The following is a 17699-nucleotide window of genomic DNA, read 5'->3' as shown; positions in this document are numbered from 1 at the left end:
CCTCTAACTCGGGAACTGAGTATAATACACACGTGGAAATTTTCATTTCACTCAGAAGAAAGGACAGTCCTATAATTTTTCATTTTTTCAAAAGGTGGTTTTTGTTTTGTTTTCTTTTAGCTTTTAAGTTCAGATGTACATGTACAGGTTTGTCACATAAGTACACTTGTGTCACAGAGGTTTGTTGTACAGATAATTTCACCACCCAGGTATTAAACCTAGTGCCCCTTACTTATCTCTCCTGATCCTCTCCCTCCTCCCACCCTTCACTGTCCAAACTGCCCCAGTGTGTGTGTTCCCCTCTGTGTGTCCATGTGTTCTCATCATTCAGCTCCCACTGATAAGTGAGAACATGCGGTATTTGCTTTTCTGTTCCTGTGTTAGTTTGCTGAGGACAATGTTCTCCAGCTCCATCTGTGTCCCTGCAAAGGACATGATCTTGTTTATTTATTTTACTTTTTTTAATGGTTGCATGTTGGGTTTTTTGTTGGTTTCTGTTTCTTTTTTTTTTTTTTGAGATGGAGTCTCACTCTGTTGCCCAGGCTAGTAGCACGATCATAACTCATGCAACCTCGACCTCCCGTGCCCAAGTGATCCTCCCATCTCAGCCTCCCAAGTAGCTGGGACTACAGGCATGCACCACCAGGCTCGGCTAATGTTTACATTTTTTGTAGAGACAGAGTCTCACCATGTCTGGCAGGCTGGTCTCAAACTCACGGCCTCAAGAAATCCAAGAGGACATTTCTTTTTTTTTTTTTGAGATGGAGTCTTGCACTGTGGCCCAGGTTGGAGCACCCTGATGCGATCTCAGCTCACTGCAGCCTCCACCTCCCGGGTTCAAGCGATTCTCCTGCCTCAGCCTCCCTAGTAGGGGGGATTATAGGTGCCCGCCACCACACTCAGCTAATTTTTTGTATTTTTAGTACAAAAAGGCCAGGCTAGTCTCCAACTTCTGACCTCGTGATCCGCCCACCTTGGCCTCCCAAAGTGCTGGGATTACAGGCGTGAGGCACCACGCCCAGCCTCCAAGAGGATATTTCTAAATCAGCTTCAGCCTAAAGATGTCCAGCTTGCAAACACACATGGGTAGGCTCAGGTCCCTCCTTCAACAAGTCAAGTTTGAGCTGTTTGTTTGTTTGTTTGTTTGTTTTCTGAGACTGAGTCTCACTCTGTCGCCCAGGCTGGAGTGCAGTGGCACTATCTCGGCTCACTGCAAGCTCCGCCTCCCAGGTTCAAGCGATTCTCCTGCCTCAGCCTCCCGAGTAGCTGGGACTACAGGCGCCCGCCACCAGGCCTGGCTAATGTTTTGTATTTTTAGTAGAGACGGGGTTTCACTATGTTAGCCAGGATGGTCTCGATCTCCTGATCTCGTGATCCGCCCGTCTCGGCCTCCCAAAGTGCTGGGATGACAGGTGTGAGCCACTGCGCCCAGCCCCATTGGACATTATGTCTCTAGAGAATCAGGCTCCGAAAAATGACAAAGAAGGTGGCTTCTAAGACTGGGAATGATGGTGATTCGGCTGGGCTAAGACCACAGCAGGTCTCTGATAACTGCGGTTATACATACATTTTATTTATTTATTTATTTATTTATTTATTTATTTATTTTGAGACGGAGTCTCGCTCTGTGGCCCAGGCTGGAGTGCAGTGGCCGGATCTCAGCTCACTGCAAGCTCCGCCTCCCGGGTTTACGCCATTCTCCTGCCTCAGCCTCCCGAGTAGCTGGGACTACAGGCGCCCGCCACCTCACCCGGCTAGCTTTTTTTTGTATTTTTTAGTAGAGACGGGGTTTCACCGTGTTAGCCAGGATGGTCTTGATCTCCTGACCTCGTGATCCGCCCGTCTCGGCCTCCCAAAGTGCTGGGATTACAGGCTTGAGCCACCGCACCTGGCGGTTATACATACATTTATAAAATCAATTTCATCATCCCCGATTAGTCACAATGGGCCTGACCCCATCAGCAGAGGCAGAAGTACCGAGGATTGTACTGGAATGTAGCCAACTCCTAGGCTATAGTGAAGTCCTAACATGTAAAGCCAAAACAAACCCATGACGGTACCATCCTGTGACAAGGAAGAAATGAGAAGAAAAGATTGCAAAGCTACCAACAGTGAATCAGTCCTTGTAAGGAACATGCTAGGCATTGGGGATGACTCAATAATGCATGAAAATACTCAAGCCCCAATAAATGGCTCATCTGAGAAAATGAGAATGAACTGTGTTGAGCATGAGAAAAGACGGATTCTATTCCTGGGATACAGTAGGCTCACAACCAAGGGCATTACTGTAATTATGGTAATATCTGAGTACTAAAATTTGAAACCGTATTGCTGTAACTAAACGTTTATCAGAATTCCCTGCCTGTCTTCTAAGACCAAATCATAGGTGGATATATCCTCAGGAAATGATAGAGTTTCCATTCCTGGCACGGTCTAGATAGTAATTGATCACTATATTGCTTGGAGGACCCCTTTCCAGATCCCCTGGGAAGACCTCTTACGCTTGGTCAAATAACAAAGTATTGAGGCACTGTGTGTTTCTGAAGCTATGTTTTTGTTGTTGTTGTTTGTTTGTTTTTAGTTAATGTCTTTTATTAACTCATACACAGTTACTTGTCTTTTGGTTTGTTGAAGCAGTAAGTCAGACAACATTTGCCATTTGCCACAATAATGTCTGTCAAAGTGGCTTGCCATAAACACTCCAGCACCACATTCATTGGAAGGGCACTAATTTTGTCATTCTCACCCACCTTATAATATTTCAGGACATCCAGCTTCACCTTCTTTCTCTTGTGCTTATTCTTCTTGTGAGTGGGGTAAGACTTCTTCCTTTTCTTAGCACCACCATAAAGTCTCAACAAAAGATGAAGAGTAGGCTCCTTTTGGATGTTGCAGTCAGACAAAGTACGTCCATCTTCCAGTTGCTCGCCAGCAAAGATCAGTCTTTGCTGATCAGGAGGAATTCCTTCCTTATCCTGGATCTTGGCCTTTACATTTTCTGCCGTATCTGAGGGTTCAACCTCAAGGGTGATAGTCTTCCCCCTTAGGGTATTCACAAAAATCTGCATTTTGGTGGTGGCTCCACTGCAGATGGCAGATCAAAAAGGAAGCTGAAGCATATATTTAGGTTGATAAGTTGCATCATAAATATATATATATATATACACACACACACATATACACACAAACATATACACACATATGTACACACAAACATATACACATATATACACACATATACATACATATATTTTATATTATTTGTTTAACTCAGAATACATATATATGTGTGTGTGTATATGTCTGTGAAGGTGGCTAAACACTTCATATATATACACACACTAGAATATATATTATATAAAATATACCAGAATATATTTATATAAGTTATATATATACACAAATTATATATATAAATTGTAAAGTTGGCCGGGTGCAGTGGCTCAAGCCTGTAATCCCAGCACTTTGGGAGGCTGAGGCAGGCAGATTATGAGGTCAGGAGTTCGAGACCAGCCTGACCAACATGGTGAAACCCTGTCTCTATAAAAAATACAAAAATTAGCCAGTCGTGGTGGTGGGCACCTGTAATCCCAGCTACTTGGGGGGCCGAGGCAGAAGAATTGCTTGCTTGAACCCGGGAGGTGGAGGTTGCAGTGAGCCGAGATCGCGCCACTGCACTCTAGCCTGGACGACAGAGAGAGACTCCGTCTCAAAAAAAAAAAAAAAAAAGTTAAGTTTGTGATAGTAACTGCCTACTTCCTTTTTTTTTTTTTTTTTAGACAGAGTCTTGCTCTGTCATCCAGGCTGGAGTGCAATGGTGTGATCTTGGTTCACCACAACGTCTGCCTCTCCGATTCAAGCAATTCTCCTTCCTTAGCCTCCCGAGTAGCTGGGATTACAGGCGTGTGTCACCACGCCCAGCTAATTTTGTATTTTTAGTAGAGATGAGGTTTCAGCATGTTGGTCAGGCTGGTCTTGAACTCCTGACCTCAAGTGATCACCTGCCTAGGCCTCCCAAAGTTCTGGGAATACAGGCATGAGCCACTGTGCCTGGCCACTTGTATGTCAATCACAGTGCTAGTCACAATAGCACAGATATAGAACTAACCTGAGTGCCCATCAATGGATGACTGGATAAAGAAAATGTCTTTTTTTTTCTTTTTTTTTTTTTTCTTGAGACAGTGTCTCACTCTGTCACCCAGGCTGGAGTGCAATGGCACAATCTTGGCTCACTACAACCTCTGCCTCCCGGGTTCAAGCGATTCTTTTGCCTCAGCCTCCCTAGTAGCTGGAATTACAGGCGCCCACCACCACGCCCGGCTAATTTTTGTATTTTTAGTAGAGACAGGGTTTCACGGTGTTGGCCAGGCTGGTCTTGAATTCTTGACCTCAGGTGATCCACCCACCTTGGCCTCCCAAAGTGTTGAGATTACAGTGTTAAGCCACCATGCTCGGACAAGAAGATGTTTTATATGTGTGTATACACACACACACACACACACACACACATATACACGCACACTATGGAATACTATGATTCCGTAAAAAGAATGAAATAATATCTTTTGCAGCAACATGGAAGGAAATGGAGGCCATTATCTTAAGCAAAATTACTGAAAAACAGAAAATCTGCATTTGTACCTCCTCAATATATAAAAATGAAAAAATAAAAAGTAAAATTAGAACAAAAAATATTTTATATCAGCATATATAGAAATATTTTTATATATCATTTATGCAAAAATATTGTCATATATTATATATGCATACTCATGTACACATACATATACACAAGTATATAACATATCTAACTTAGTATATATAATATATAATGGATATATATACATTAGATATACACACATTCATACACACACACATACAGTATACATGCTTAAAGAGTGTTCAGCTCCCTTCAGAGATGGTAGGATTTTTTTTTTTTTTTTCAGTCAGGATCTCACTCTCTTGCCCAGGCTGGAGGGCAGTGGCGCAGTCATAGCTCACTGCAGCCTTGACCTCCTGGGCTCGAGGCATCCTCGTGCCTTTGCCTCTGTGCTGGGATTATAGGTGTGCACCACCACATCTGGCTAGTTTAAAAACTTATTTTTGGTAGAGATCGGAGGCGTGTTCTAATGTTGCCCAGGTTGGTCTCGAACCCCTGTGCCTCTCAAAGTGCTGAGATCACAGGTGTGAGCCTCTGCGCTCAGCCAGACGGTACAATTTTGATTCCGCTCATATTTAACAACACCTACACCTATCATTGTATTGAATTTATAGCTCATTCTGGTTTAGGGTCAGGGACTTATTCCTTCGGAATGGCAGAGTTCAGCATTTCCTGACTCCACCGCAAATTAATGCCACTTCATTAAGGCGATAATGACCCTTCCATGCCTAACTCACAGGGATTTTCCTTTTTTGTCTCTCAAGTAATAGGCTGTGGTTTCTCAAGGATTTTTATGATCCTTCCAGATGAAAGCTGCTTTGTCAAGCAAGGTGTTGAGAAACGTGCAGGGTCCATTTCTAAGAAGAGGTAGCTATGTGGTCAAGTTCAGAGTGGGATCGGTGGAGTCAGACTAACCAGCAGCCCAAGCAGAGTTTGACGCTGCAAATCTGTGCCACGTTCTTCTTCCTGCGCGCAATCTGCAGGCAAAGACATCTGCTTAATTGGGTGTGAAACCCGGGCCTTGATTAAAAGGACTTTATGAGGCCGCAGCCTTGCATTTCCAAGGTCAGGCCCTAGTGGAGAGGGCGCGCGTTCCGCGGGGTGACACGAACTCTTCCTGAGTGTGCGTTCCTGGCTGGCCCTTAACCCCTCAGCCAGGCAGGGCTTGGCAGGGCCGTTTCCTGTCCTAACCAGGATCAAGGGATTGCATGGCTTGCTGGTGAAGCTTGCTTGGCAGGGCCGTGACCTGTCCTAACCAGGCTCAGGGAATGGCGGGGGCCTGCTGGTGTCGCATATGTTTTGCATTCCAGCTCAGGATTTTGCAGAGCATAGAGAGCGGGTGTCACCCCCGGGGGGAAATGCCACCCACAAAATGCAGGTGGAGGCTGGGGCGAGGCTGGCAGCCAGGGGCCAGAAATACAAAGCCTGAGCCAGGTTCAGACTTCCTGACTCCCCCTCCCTGTTAGCTGCGCAAGGATGGCTCGGCTTGGTCCCCTTAAAATGTGTCCGTTCTGACTTAGAGGACGCTTTGCCTCTCGGAAAGCCCCCCTGACCAGCGGACTGAGGGACTGGAGACCCCCTCCAGTCGCAGAATCGCTGAGATCCCTCAAAACAAAGGCGTTAGCAGTTTGACCCCTTGCTGCTCAGAGTGGTCGGCGAACCGGCAGCCTGGGCCGCCCTGGTCGCGGGTCAGGGGCGCAGCGTCCAGGCCGTGCCAGGCCCGCAAGTTAAGCACTATCTGCATTTCCCTGGGGAAAGGGGTGACCAAATGTCTAGCTGTATTTGCATTTCAAATCCACACGGATAGGGTTTTAAATATAAGTATGTCCAACTATTGCCTGAGCCACACTCAAGCCAGGAAAAAAAAAAATCTTTGCGTTTCTGAAATTGAAACGCGTCTGCGCAATTCTTTATCGGGTTGTCGCCGGGGTATTTGAAACAGTGACCAATCAAGTTTCACGCGCTACATTTGGTAGGGCGATCTCTCAAATCTGTCTTTCCCTAGTTCTTTAAAGAAATGTTTATTTGGAAAGAATTCTAGATCCACAGGAAGCTGCAAAGAAACGCGCAGGGTCGAGCCTACCCTTCCCCATCGCTTCCAAGTAGAAATCTAGAATCACCAGAGTCCTACAGCAAAACCAGGACGCTGACCTCATCCCCAAGACCCGCAGCCCCTCCTGGGGATCCGCGCACAGCGCGCGTCCTGAGTAGCCAGGCTAATCCGAGCCTCTCTCCTCACCAAACGCCAATTTCACTTTTTATTTCTGAACTTCACTTTTGCGGAGCTACTCCCTCCCTGTCCCCGGGCCCCCTCGCCTCCCCATCTTCCGGGGCTTGGGTGCAGCGACGCGGGTGTCCCGCCAGTGCGTCCCCGGGGAGGCTTCAACCTGGGTCCCACCCCAGGGGCGCCCCGGGCGCGGAGGGGGCGTGGGCACCTCCCCAGAGCAGCGCCAGCCGTCGGCGGCTGGAACCATGCGCACGCCCGGGTCTCCGGCTCCTAGGCTGGGTCGCGGCGGGGGCGGAGCGCGCGAAGGCGACGCCCCCAGCCCGGCGGCCGGGCGGGGGCGGGGAGAGGCGCGGTCACGCCCAGGCTGCTTCCGCCCGCCCCATCAGCGCGCACGCGGCTACCGAGCTGGAGGAGGCAGCGGGCGTGAGACCGGGAATGCGCAGGGCCCCCGCTTCGCCCCCCAAGCCCGGGCCGCGGCCCCCGCCTTCCCCGCAGCCGTCCGGCACTCGGTGCCCGACCCCCGAGGCCGGCGGCTGCTCCCACCCGGGGCCGTTGCTGCTTGTGCCGTGAGCGCCGCCCCGCCATTGTCCCAGTCGCTCCGTCAGCTGCGCCAGGCGGCGCACCAGGAGGCGAGGGTGCGCATGGGCAGCCTCCGTTGATGCCGCCGCCGCCGCGCCGCCCTCCGAGGCTGCGTCCCGGGAAGCCCGGCTCCCCAATCGCTTCGGCCTGGCCCGGTGCCCCGGACCTGAGTGCGTCCCCATGGAGGCGCCCGGGCTGGCCCAGGCGGCCGCGGCGGAGAGCGACCCCTGCAAGGTGGCGGAGGAGACTCCCGACGGGGCGCCCGCGCTCTGCCCCAGCCCCGAGGCGCGGTCGCCGGAGCCGCCTGCCTACCGCCTGCAGGACTTTGACACGCTGGCCACCGTGGGTGAGTGAGTGCGGGCGGGGACTCGGCCCACAGGGGTGCGCGGCGCGGCCGGGACGCTGTAGTAGGACAAAGGGCCCCGGTGCCGGCCTCCTGGGGAGGGACCTGCCCGGCTACTCCGGCTCGGAGTCCTCGCGCGGGGCTGCTCCTGCGCCCCAGGTCTCCCCGGGGGGCGCTTGGGGAGGTGGAGCGCACCCCTCAGCCCAGACAAGTTCCCCCGACCGGCCGGGTGCCTTCCCTGAAATGCCGACGGCTCCTCTCGGAGACCACTCTCCACTCCCAGCACACACAGCATTCTGGGGCCTGGGCCGTCCGACGTCACAAAACCTCCTGCGGGTCACCTCGCCTGGGGGACCTCGTGCCCCCTCCCTGGCAGCGACCCCAGGGACACGGGCGCGGGATCCGAAGGCCCCTGCCGGCCTCCCCCAGGCCAGCCTCCCCGTGTGCCCAGCGGCAGGGAATGTACAGATTTCTCCAGGGGCTGCAGGAGCAGCTGGGCTTTGAGGGACAGGTGTCCCGTGGCGTTGTGGGGACGAGGACGGCAGCGCTGGGAACGGATCCTAACATGTCCTGACACCTGCTTTTCGTCTTGTGCGTCTGAAATGGGTAATTCTTGTATTGGACGCTTTATCCGTTTCCTTTGTCCTCTGTCTTTGAACTGAACCCCGAATGGGCAGCTTGACAGGTTTCGAGTTCTCGGTGCGCTGGGATCCGGACACGCGCTGGCTTATGGGGCAGCCCTGAGTGGGTCAGAATATCCCAACCGTGCGTGGGCGCTGGATTTAAACAGTTGTCACCGGCCCGCCTGTGCCTCTTAGCGACTCTGTGTGGCTAAGTGGGGTGTTGGTTGTCAAGAAAATAAATGGGAGAACAGAGGGGGTGTCCTGGTGTGTTGGTGAGGCGGGGGCTCTCAGGCCCTCTGACTCCTGTTTGTCCTCTCATTTTGGAAAGGAGGAAGCTGGGCTGGGAAGCCCAAGGGCTCGAGGCCACAGCTTATGGCTTAGGAAGACCAGAGGGCATAGCCAGGGGGCCTTCAAAACCGCTGAGGAAGAGGGGACTTAGCTGCCTTCAGTGACCTCTTTGCCACTTAGACTTTGAGGAAGGGCCCATGAGGAAAGCCTGAATTTGGAAGGACAGTGGGAGGAGGCACTCTCTTTTTCTCCTTTCCCTCCCTCCCTCCCTTCTCCTCTCTATCTCATTTTCTCTCTCCCTCTTTCTGTCTCTGTTCTTGTCTCTCTCCATTTCTCCTCCTCTGTCTCTTGGTGTCTGTCTCCCTGTCCCCTTCCTGTCTTGGTTTCTCTGTCTCCCTCCCTCCTCTCTCTCTGCCTTCCCCCTTGTCTTGGTCCCCCGGCAAGCTGTCCTGGGCTAATCTTAGAGCTGGGTGTGTTTTGTGGGGAAGAAGGGTGGGGCAGGAACCCTGACTGGCGCAGCCGCCACAGTCGGTGGAAATACAACTCGACAATGGAAAATTGACGAGGTCCAGCCGTTCCTTGGCACTCAGCACCAGCGTTTGTCATTCTTTGGGGCACCCACATGGGTCCCTTGAGGCTGGAGGCCGGGGCAGAGAGCAGGATGCGGGCAGGAGGGCGGCAGAGGTGAGGAGCTCTGGTGTCACGGGGGACCACTCAGTTTGATGTCAAGTCAGCTTAGGGTGCCCAGCGTGTAACCTCATCCTTAAAAATAGAGTGTCACTGCCTCTGGGGACCAAGCTGGCTGGGCGGGGAAGTCAGGTTTGTTGTTTTTTTTTTTCCAGTCAGTGCTCTCTTAATGAGGATGATGCTCCTTTCTCCAGGATAACTTCCTATGGTCTCCAAGTGTGGCAGGAGAGCTAGGTATCCCACACTCACTGGACAACAGGGGACCAGGACCCAGCGGTGTGAGTGTGTGCGTTTGCGTGCATGTTTGGAACACTCTCTCATGACAACTTCACAGCTTTGGTGACATCTGCTGCCTTTTGTCCGAGCCCTTTTCTTTATTGTTGGTTAAAGAGCAGTCTCAGTGTGATTCACCTAAAATAATAAATTTTTAAAAAGCCTTTTAGATCCTTCACGATTGTGTCTCTGAGCCACAATCTACAGCAGCTTTGGACTGTTTTCCAAGGCGTGATGAAGAGTGAGGGGCGAGCTCGAGTCTCAGTCTGGAGTTGAAACCCAGTCTGGGTGGGTGCGACCTCTCTTCATCCTGAGCTGTCCCTGCAGGAACATAAGTTTGCTTTCCAGTGCTCGTTCCCCTCATTCCTAATTCCCTCAGGCCCCAAACAAGCACCCCCAGAAGTACTGAATTTTTTGGGGGGTGGGCGGAGGGGATCTGTATGCAGATTGCCAGTTGAGCAATCCTATTTTCTATGACTTAAAGCCAGTCAGAGGCTGGGCGTGGTGGCTCATGCCTGTAGTCCCAGCACTTTGGGAGGCCGAGACAGGCGGATCACTTGCTCTCAGGAGTTCCAGACCAGCCTGGCCAACATGGCGAAACCCTGTCTCTACTGAGAAAATACAGAAACTAGCCGGGCGTGGTGGCAGGCACCTGTAATCCCAGCTTCTCAGGAGGCTGAGGCAAAGGAATTGCTTGCACCCAGGAGGCAGAGGTTGCAGTGAGCCAAGATCACACCCCTGCACTCCAGCCTGGGTGACGGAGGAAAAAAAAGAAAGTGTCAGCGTTCTAGATTGACCAGTTTCCTCCAGTTCAGGTAGTTAGGAAAAAGAGTGCAGTTTGCAGTTGTGAAAAATCTGATAATGGATTTTTTTTTTTCTTTTTCGTGCATGAAGGGATTCTGGAATACATCTGGTCTAAAGGCCGATTTAATAGTTTTAGAAACTTTGGTTCAGAACAGTCCTACTACTCCTTAGAGAAAAAATGGTTTTCAATCTGGTTCTTCAAATTTCTTGTTCATATAACCAAGCCATGCTTGTTCCTATGAGGGAGAACAATTGCTTTAAAAAAAGAAATTTCAGGGCCAGGTACAGTGGTGCGTGCCTGTAGTCCTACCTATTTGGGAGGTCTCGGTGGGAGGATGACTTGAGGCCAGGAGTTCCAGACCAGCCTGGGCAATATAGTGAGACCCTCATCTCTTAAAAAAAAATAGTAATAAGAGTTAGCTGGGCATGGTGGCGTGCACCTGTAGTCTTAGTTACCTGAGAACCTGAAGCAAGAGGATCACTTGAGCCCAGGAGGTCAAGGCTGCAGTCTACCACAATCGCGCCACTGTACGCCAGCGTGGGTGATACAGTGAGATCTTCTCTCTAAAAAATAAAATAAAAAAATGATATTATGGAAATGAAAAACTTACCCTATGTAGAGAGAAGAGGATGAATCTGTGCACCCATCCCCAGCCTTATTTTATCAATCTTCCTACTTAAAATGACCACTTGAGAATTCCTTTCTCTATATATCAGTTAAAAAATACTTCGGTTTTTCCCCAGAAGTGTCCTTATCGAATCATTTGGCATCTGCGACCCAGTGCTTGCTTCTCCTGGGTACCCCGAGTGTGAACCTGTCAGGAAGGAGGTAATTCAGCAGGTAAAACAGTGGCCAGGCTTTGAGTCCACATTTCATTTTCCCTTTCTCAACCTACTTCTGCATTTACTCATCTAAAAAACGGGAAATAAGCTGGGCGTGGTGGCTCAAGCCTGTAATCCCAGCACTTTGGAGGCCGAGACTGGCGGATCACGAGGTCAGGAGATCGAGACCATCCTGGCTAACACGGTGAAACCCCGTCTCTACTAAAAAAAAAATACAAAAAGCTAGCCGGGCGAGGTGGCGGGCGCCTGTAGTCCCAGCTACTCGGGAGGCTGAGGCAGGAGAATGGCGTAAATCCGGGAGGCGGAGCTGCACTGAGCTGAGTCCGGCCACTGCACTCCAGCCTGGGCACAGAGTGAGACTCCATCTCAAAAAAAAAAAAAAAAAAAGGAAATAATGACAGAACCTGTCCTACACGGTTACTATGAGGAAGACTCCAAATTCCTAGACCCCTATTAAAAATATATATATTTTGAAATACAGATTCACTGGAGATTTCAAAAACAGTACCTGGAGTCTCACGGACCCTTCAGCCAGCTTCCCCATGGTGACGTCTTCATATCCGTGGGACAATATCAGAAGCATGTCATCGATGTCGGTATATCCCTATTAAAGAGAACACATACCTCGTTCAGCGTTTTTTTTTTTTTTGAGACAGGGTCTCACTCTGTTGCCCAGTCTGGAGTGCAGTGGTGCGATCTCGGCTCACTCCAGCCTTGAACTCTTGGGCTCAAGCGATCCTCCTGCCTTGGCCTTCAAAGAGCTGGGATTGTATACAGGCAGGAGCCATCATGCCCAGCTTGTTCAGCCTTTATTAGTTTTCAAAAGGTGTTCATTTGTGTTTGCGAGTATGTGTGTAGAGTTCTGTGCAGTTTTACCCACTGTGTGGATTTGGGCAGCTACTACCCTCCAAACCATGGTGCAGGATGAATTCCCTCACCACAGACCCCTCTGTCTTGCCCGACACCGGTTTTTTTTTTTTTTGAGACAGAGTTTCGCTCTTGTTGCCCAGGCTGGAGTGTATTGACCACAAGCTCCGCTTCCCAGGTTCAAGCGATTCTCCTGCCTCAGCCTCCTGAGTAGCTGGGATTACAGGCATGTGTCACCATGCCTGGCTAATTTTGTAGTTTTAGTAGAGATGGGGTTTCTCTATGTTGGTCAGGCTGGTCTCGAACTCCTGACCTCAGGTGATCCACCTGCCTTGGCCTCCCAAAGAGGTGGGATTACAGGCATGAGCCACCGTGCCCGGCCAGACACTTTTTTTTTTTTAAACTTGCACATACTATACATCTGAAAATATTAAGAGCTAGGAGATCTTCATAATTAATGATACATGGTTCTCAGATCTAAAGTGCTTATACTGGTAGGTTTTCTCCTGTCCTTGGTTCTCCTGAATTGGCCAGAATTTCCTTTCCTCTCCTTTTTGCTGGTTCTTATTAATGCCCCAATTTAGTCTGTTCAGGCTGTTGTAGCAAAACACCACTGACTGGGTGACTTATAAACCACAGACATTTATTCACAGTTTGGGAGGCTGGAGGTCCAAGATCAAGGCGTGGCAGATTGGGTATCTGGTGGGGACCTGCTTCCTGGTTCACAGATGGTGCCTTCTTGCTGTGTCCTCACATGGTGGAAGGGGTGAGGGAGCTCTCTGGGGCCCCTTTATAAGGGCACTGATCCCATTCATGAGGCTCCATCCTCATGACCTCATCACCTCCCTAGGGCCTCACCCCCTGACACCATTACCTTGCAGGTGAGGATTTCAACACAGGAATTTTAGGGGCACACAGACATTGAGTCCACGATATCCCCACCCTGTCTGTCACACCAACATGTTGCCGGGACGAATGGCATCTGAACTGGTGAGATTTTACTGTGTGCATAAATCAGCAGCCTTGTGGGCACTGTTGACATAGCAATTAGGAGTGTTGTTTGTCGCCTAACAATACACAGAAAGTGGAGCTCAGCCCTTTAATCTTGTTTATCTTGTGTGGTTGCCCCGTGTGAAACCAGCTCATGCATGTGTGAATGACAGTTTCCATTTCAGTGCATCACACAAATGCCAAGAGATGAGATAAAATATTACACATCAGAGAACATTTCAAGGATAGAAGTTTCTCCTCTTCATTGTTTATTTCATTTTTTTTTAAATTTAATTTAGTTTTAAGTTAAAATACATGTTACATTAAATTTAAGTTAAATTAAGATACATGTGTGCAGGACTTATTTAATAAAAGAGACGGGGTCTCACTGTGTTGCCCAGGATCGTCTTGAACTCCTGGGCTCAAGCATTCGCCTGCCTCTGCTGCTGGAACATAAATGCCAAGAGTGCCGGGACCTCTGTGTGTTGGAGTCACTTTCATCTCCCATATTCAGAGAACAGACCCAGCACTTAGTGTGTGCCCAAGACCATCCACTGCATGGGTAGAGAGATCAACCCTCCTCATGTGCCAGGGGAAAGTTTCCTGAGGTGGGAAACCTTCAGTGCTAGCCAGGAAAGTCGCAGTCAGAGACAGGGACAAGCTGGTCACTCTGTGTGTGAGTAAAGAAATGAATGGATGATGGCACTGTTGACAGTTGTTCTTATGACACTCACTGATGCCAAGTACTGGACGGGTACACTATGTACATTAGTTTCTCTATGGACAGAAGCTCCACCATGACAACATTAGCGTTATTTTCTTTTTTCTTTTTTTTTTTTAGAGACAGGGTCTCACTGTCACCTAGGCTGGGGTACAGTGGTGCAATCACAGCTCACTGCAGCATCGACCTCCCAGGCTCAAGCGATCTTCCCACCTCAGTCTCCCAAGTAGTTGGGACTACAGACGTGCACCACCACACTCAGCTAGTTTATTTATTTATTTTTGTAGAGATGGGCTTTGCTATGTTGCCCAGGCTGGTCTCCAACTCCTGGGCTCAGGTGATCCTCCCACCTCAGCCTCCCACGTAGCTGGGACTACAGTTGTGTCCACCATGCTTGTAGCCTTATTTTCTTAATGGGAAAGAGGATCTGAGAGAAGGGATGCTATGTACCCAAAGGGTTTCGCCTGCAGCACGCTGCTTCCTCCCCGGGAAAGCAAGGCGTGCACACTGGGATCGGACGACAAAAACAAAGTCATCTACAGTTCATGGGCACGCTGCAAAGAAGGGAGATGTTAAACTCCCAAAAGCAGCAGACAGCCCCCATCAGGAAGAGACATACTTGTGAAAATCAAAGGAAGGCTAAAGCATGAGAATCGCTTGAGCCCAGGAGGTTGAGGCTGCAGTGGGCTGAGATTGTGCTACTGCACTCCAGCCTGGGTGACAGAGACCTTGTCTCAAAAAATAAAACTTCAAGGGAGGCCAGGTGTGGAGGCTCATGCCTGTAATCCTAGCACTTTGGGATGCTGAGGTAGGAGCATCGCTTGAGCCCAGGAGCTTAAGATCTGTCTGGGCAATATAGCACGACCCCATCTCTACAAAAATTTTTTTAAAGTAGCTGCATGTGATGGCATGCACCACTAGTCCCAGCTACTAGGGAGGCTGAGGCAGGAGAATCGCTTGAGCCCAGGAGGTGGAGACTGCAGTGAGCCATGATGGTGCCACTGTGCTCCAGCCTGGGCAACAGAGCAAGACCCTATGTCAAAAATAAAGTATCAAGGGAGATGATTACACAGTGCCTGGCACACTATAGGGTCTCCAAAAAGGAAACTTTTCTATCCATCAGCTTCCTCTTCTCTCTAGCATGAAATTGCATATGTAAAGTTGAAAAAAGGAGATATATATCTTTTAAAAAGGTAGTAACGTTGATGACTTTAAAAAAAAAAAAAAAAAAAAAAAATGGCCGGGCGCGGTGGCTCACGCCTATAATCCCAGCACTTTGGGAGGCCGAGGTGGGCAGATCACAAGGTCAGGAGATCGAGACCATCCTGGCTAACATGGTGAAACCCCGTCTCTACTAAAAATACAAAAAAATTAGCCAGGCGTGGTGGCGGGCGCCCGTAGTCCCAGCTACTTGGGAGGCTAGGGCAGGAGAATGGTGTAAACCCAGGAGGCGGAGCTTGCAATGAGCTGAGATCACGCCACTGCACTCCAGCCTGGGTGACAGAGCAAGACTCTGTCTGAAAAAAAAAAAGAAAAGAAAAACCTTGGGGGAAATACAGAGGAAGCCCCGAGGCCTCCCTTCCAAAATGCTGAAAGTGCTTTACTTAGAATTGTGACCTCGTTTTCCCCGTTAGAAAAGTCTGTGGCTAGAAGCTTCCTGGTAAGCCCAGGGTGAGAAGGTGGAACCGATGTTTCTGTCTGTGTGACAGGTTCCCTCTGCCTGTTTCTCCAGGTGGCCTCCCCGTGGTCCTCTACTGTGGTGGGATCCAGTCCCAAAACCAGGTCTGGGGCCACCATCATCATATTTGTGTCCCCCACCCCAAGATTCTTACGTCAAAACCCTAATCCCCAAGGTGCTGGTGTTAGGAGGCGGGGCTTTTAGGAGGTAATGGGGTCACTAGGGTGGGGTCTCATGAGTGGGATCAGTGTCCTTACAGAAGGGGCCCCAGAGAGCTCCCTCACTCCTTCCACTATATGAGGACACAGCGAGATGGCACCGTCTATTCATTAAGAAGCCAGTTCCCACCAGACTCTGAATCTCCCACACCTTTATCTTGGACTTGCAGCCTCCAGGACTAACAGCAGTAAATGTCTGTTGTTTCTAAGCCCCGGTCTACTGTGTTTTGTGATGGCAGCCCAAATGGATTTCCATGGGGCTCTATTCACCTCACACAGCAGGGTCCAGGGAAAGGCAGCTGCGATGCACTGGTCTATCATTACCTCTTCTATGTTCTTTCACACTATCTTAGTCTTGCGTGACTGCTGGAATGAAGGACCGCAAATACAGTGACTTAAAACCACATGCAATGAAGACATACCTGCACTCCCAGGTTCACTGCAGCACAAGTCACACAACAGCCGAGATAGGGCAACAACCCACGTGCCCGTCAGCAGATGACTGGGTGAAGAAAATGTGGGCTCTACACAACGGAGTACTATTCAGCCTGTAAAAAGAATAAAGTCCTGTCATTTGCAACAATGTGGATGCAACTGGAGGTCATTATGCTCTGAGAAATAAGCCAGGCACAGAGAGACAAATACTGCACAGAGAGATAAATATCATTATCTCACTCCTTTTTTTTTTTTTTTGGACAGCCTGGATGCCCAGGCTGGAGTGCAGTGATGTGGTGTCACGGCGGCATCGACGTCCCAGGCTCAAGGGATCCTCTCACCTCAGCCTCCTGAGTAGCTGGGACTACAGGTGTGCATCACCATACCAGGCTATTGTTTTGATTTTTTTTGTAGAGATAGAGTCTCGTCATGTTTCCCAGGCTGGTCTTGAACTCTTGGCGTCAAGTGATCCTCCCAGTTTAGCCTCCCAAAGTGCTGGGATTATAGGCATGAGCCACCGTGCCCTGCCTGACCTATATACTTTAGAATCCCAGAAGCAAATCTCGTATCCTACTGGAGGAGCAAGACAGAAACACAGGTGCAGGTGCCAGAGGGCAGATAGTTTGCACAGAAACCTGGGCATGTGGATGAATTTGGTAATACTCATGTGTGTGGGCAAACTTGGCCGGCCCCTTTTTTTCCAAGGTTCCCTTGTGCAAGAAGAATGAAACCAATGCAACCAATACTCTTAAGAAACTCTTCCTTTCTGGAGCGTTTTCACGCTGCGTTTCTGAGGTGGGCATGTTTTCCCAGCATCTCCGCTTCTGTGCTGTGTTGGTTGAGACAGGATGATGGACATTTTGCTTCCCCATTAGGATCTTAAGTAAAAGTCCAGTTGGCGTTTGCGTTTGATCTGAGTAGTAGAAAACATGATAAATAGCCATTGGAGGCCGGATGTAGGGGCTCACACCTGGAATCCCAGCACTTTGGGAGGCCGAGGTGGGCGGATCACTTGAGATCAGGAGTTCGAAACCAGACTGGTGAACATGACGAAACCCTGTTGGTACCCCAAAATACAAAAATTAGCTGGGCGTGGTAGTGGGTGCCTGTCATCCCAGCTGCTCAGGAGGCTAAGGCAGGAGAATCACTGGAACACGGGAGACAGAGGTTGCAGTGAGCCAGGTCTGTGCCACTGCACTCCAGCCTGGGTGATAGAGTGAGACTCCATCTCAAAAAAACAAAAAACAAAAAAACCCAAAACACATTAGATGCATTTGAAGCCGCCCAGCAGCTCTCCCATGATGGTGGAATAGGCATCCAGGAGACTCACCCTACCCTGTCTGAACACCTTTAGCGAAGATGTAAATGACTTGCAGAGGAAGGAGGTGCAGGTTCGAGGATGGAAATTCCTTCCCCCTCCAGCGCTGATGGCGTCCACCTCCACCTTCCTGTGGTCTAAGGAG

At 49.8% G+C, this 17699-nt stretch overlaps 1 protein-coding gene and 1 pseudogene across 1 annotated transcript in view; one reads left to right on the top strand and one right to left on the bottom strand.

Annotated features, from left to right (window-relative positions):
• Positions 1–2574: 2574 nt before the first annotated feature.
• On the bottom strand, positions 2575–3068 carry LOC117077318 (annotated as a pseudogene).
• A 3940-nt stretch (positions 3069–7008) lies between these two features.
• The window catches only part of PRKX (protein kinase X-linked), a 104220-nt gene continuing 93529 nt past the window's right edge, over positions 7009–17699 (top strand). Inside the window, 2 exon segments of the mRNA XM_033201763.1 lie at positions 7009–7512; positions 7514–7812. Coding sequence (XP_033057654.1) covers positions 7133–7512; positions 7514–7812 — 679 coding nt within the window. The 5' untranslated portion in view covers positions 7009–7132.

The sequence above is a fragment of the Trachypithecus francoisi genome, unplaced genomic scaffold, assembly GCF_009764315.1.
Source record: "Trachypithecus francoisi isolate TF-2019V2 unplaced genomic scaffold, Tfra_2.0 Lachesis_group6, whole genome shotgun sequence".
Classification (NCBI taxonomy): Eukaryota; Metazoa; Chordata; class Mammalia; order Primates; family Cercopithecidae; genus Trachypithecus; species Trachypithecus francoisi.
Note: the sequence above shows the minus strand (reverse complement) of the source record. Positions and strands in the feature narration are given on the sequence as shown.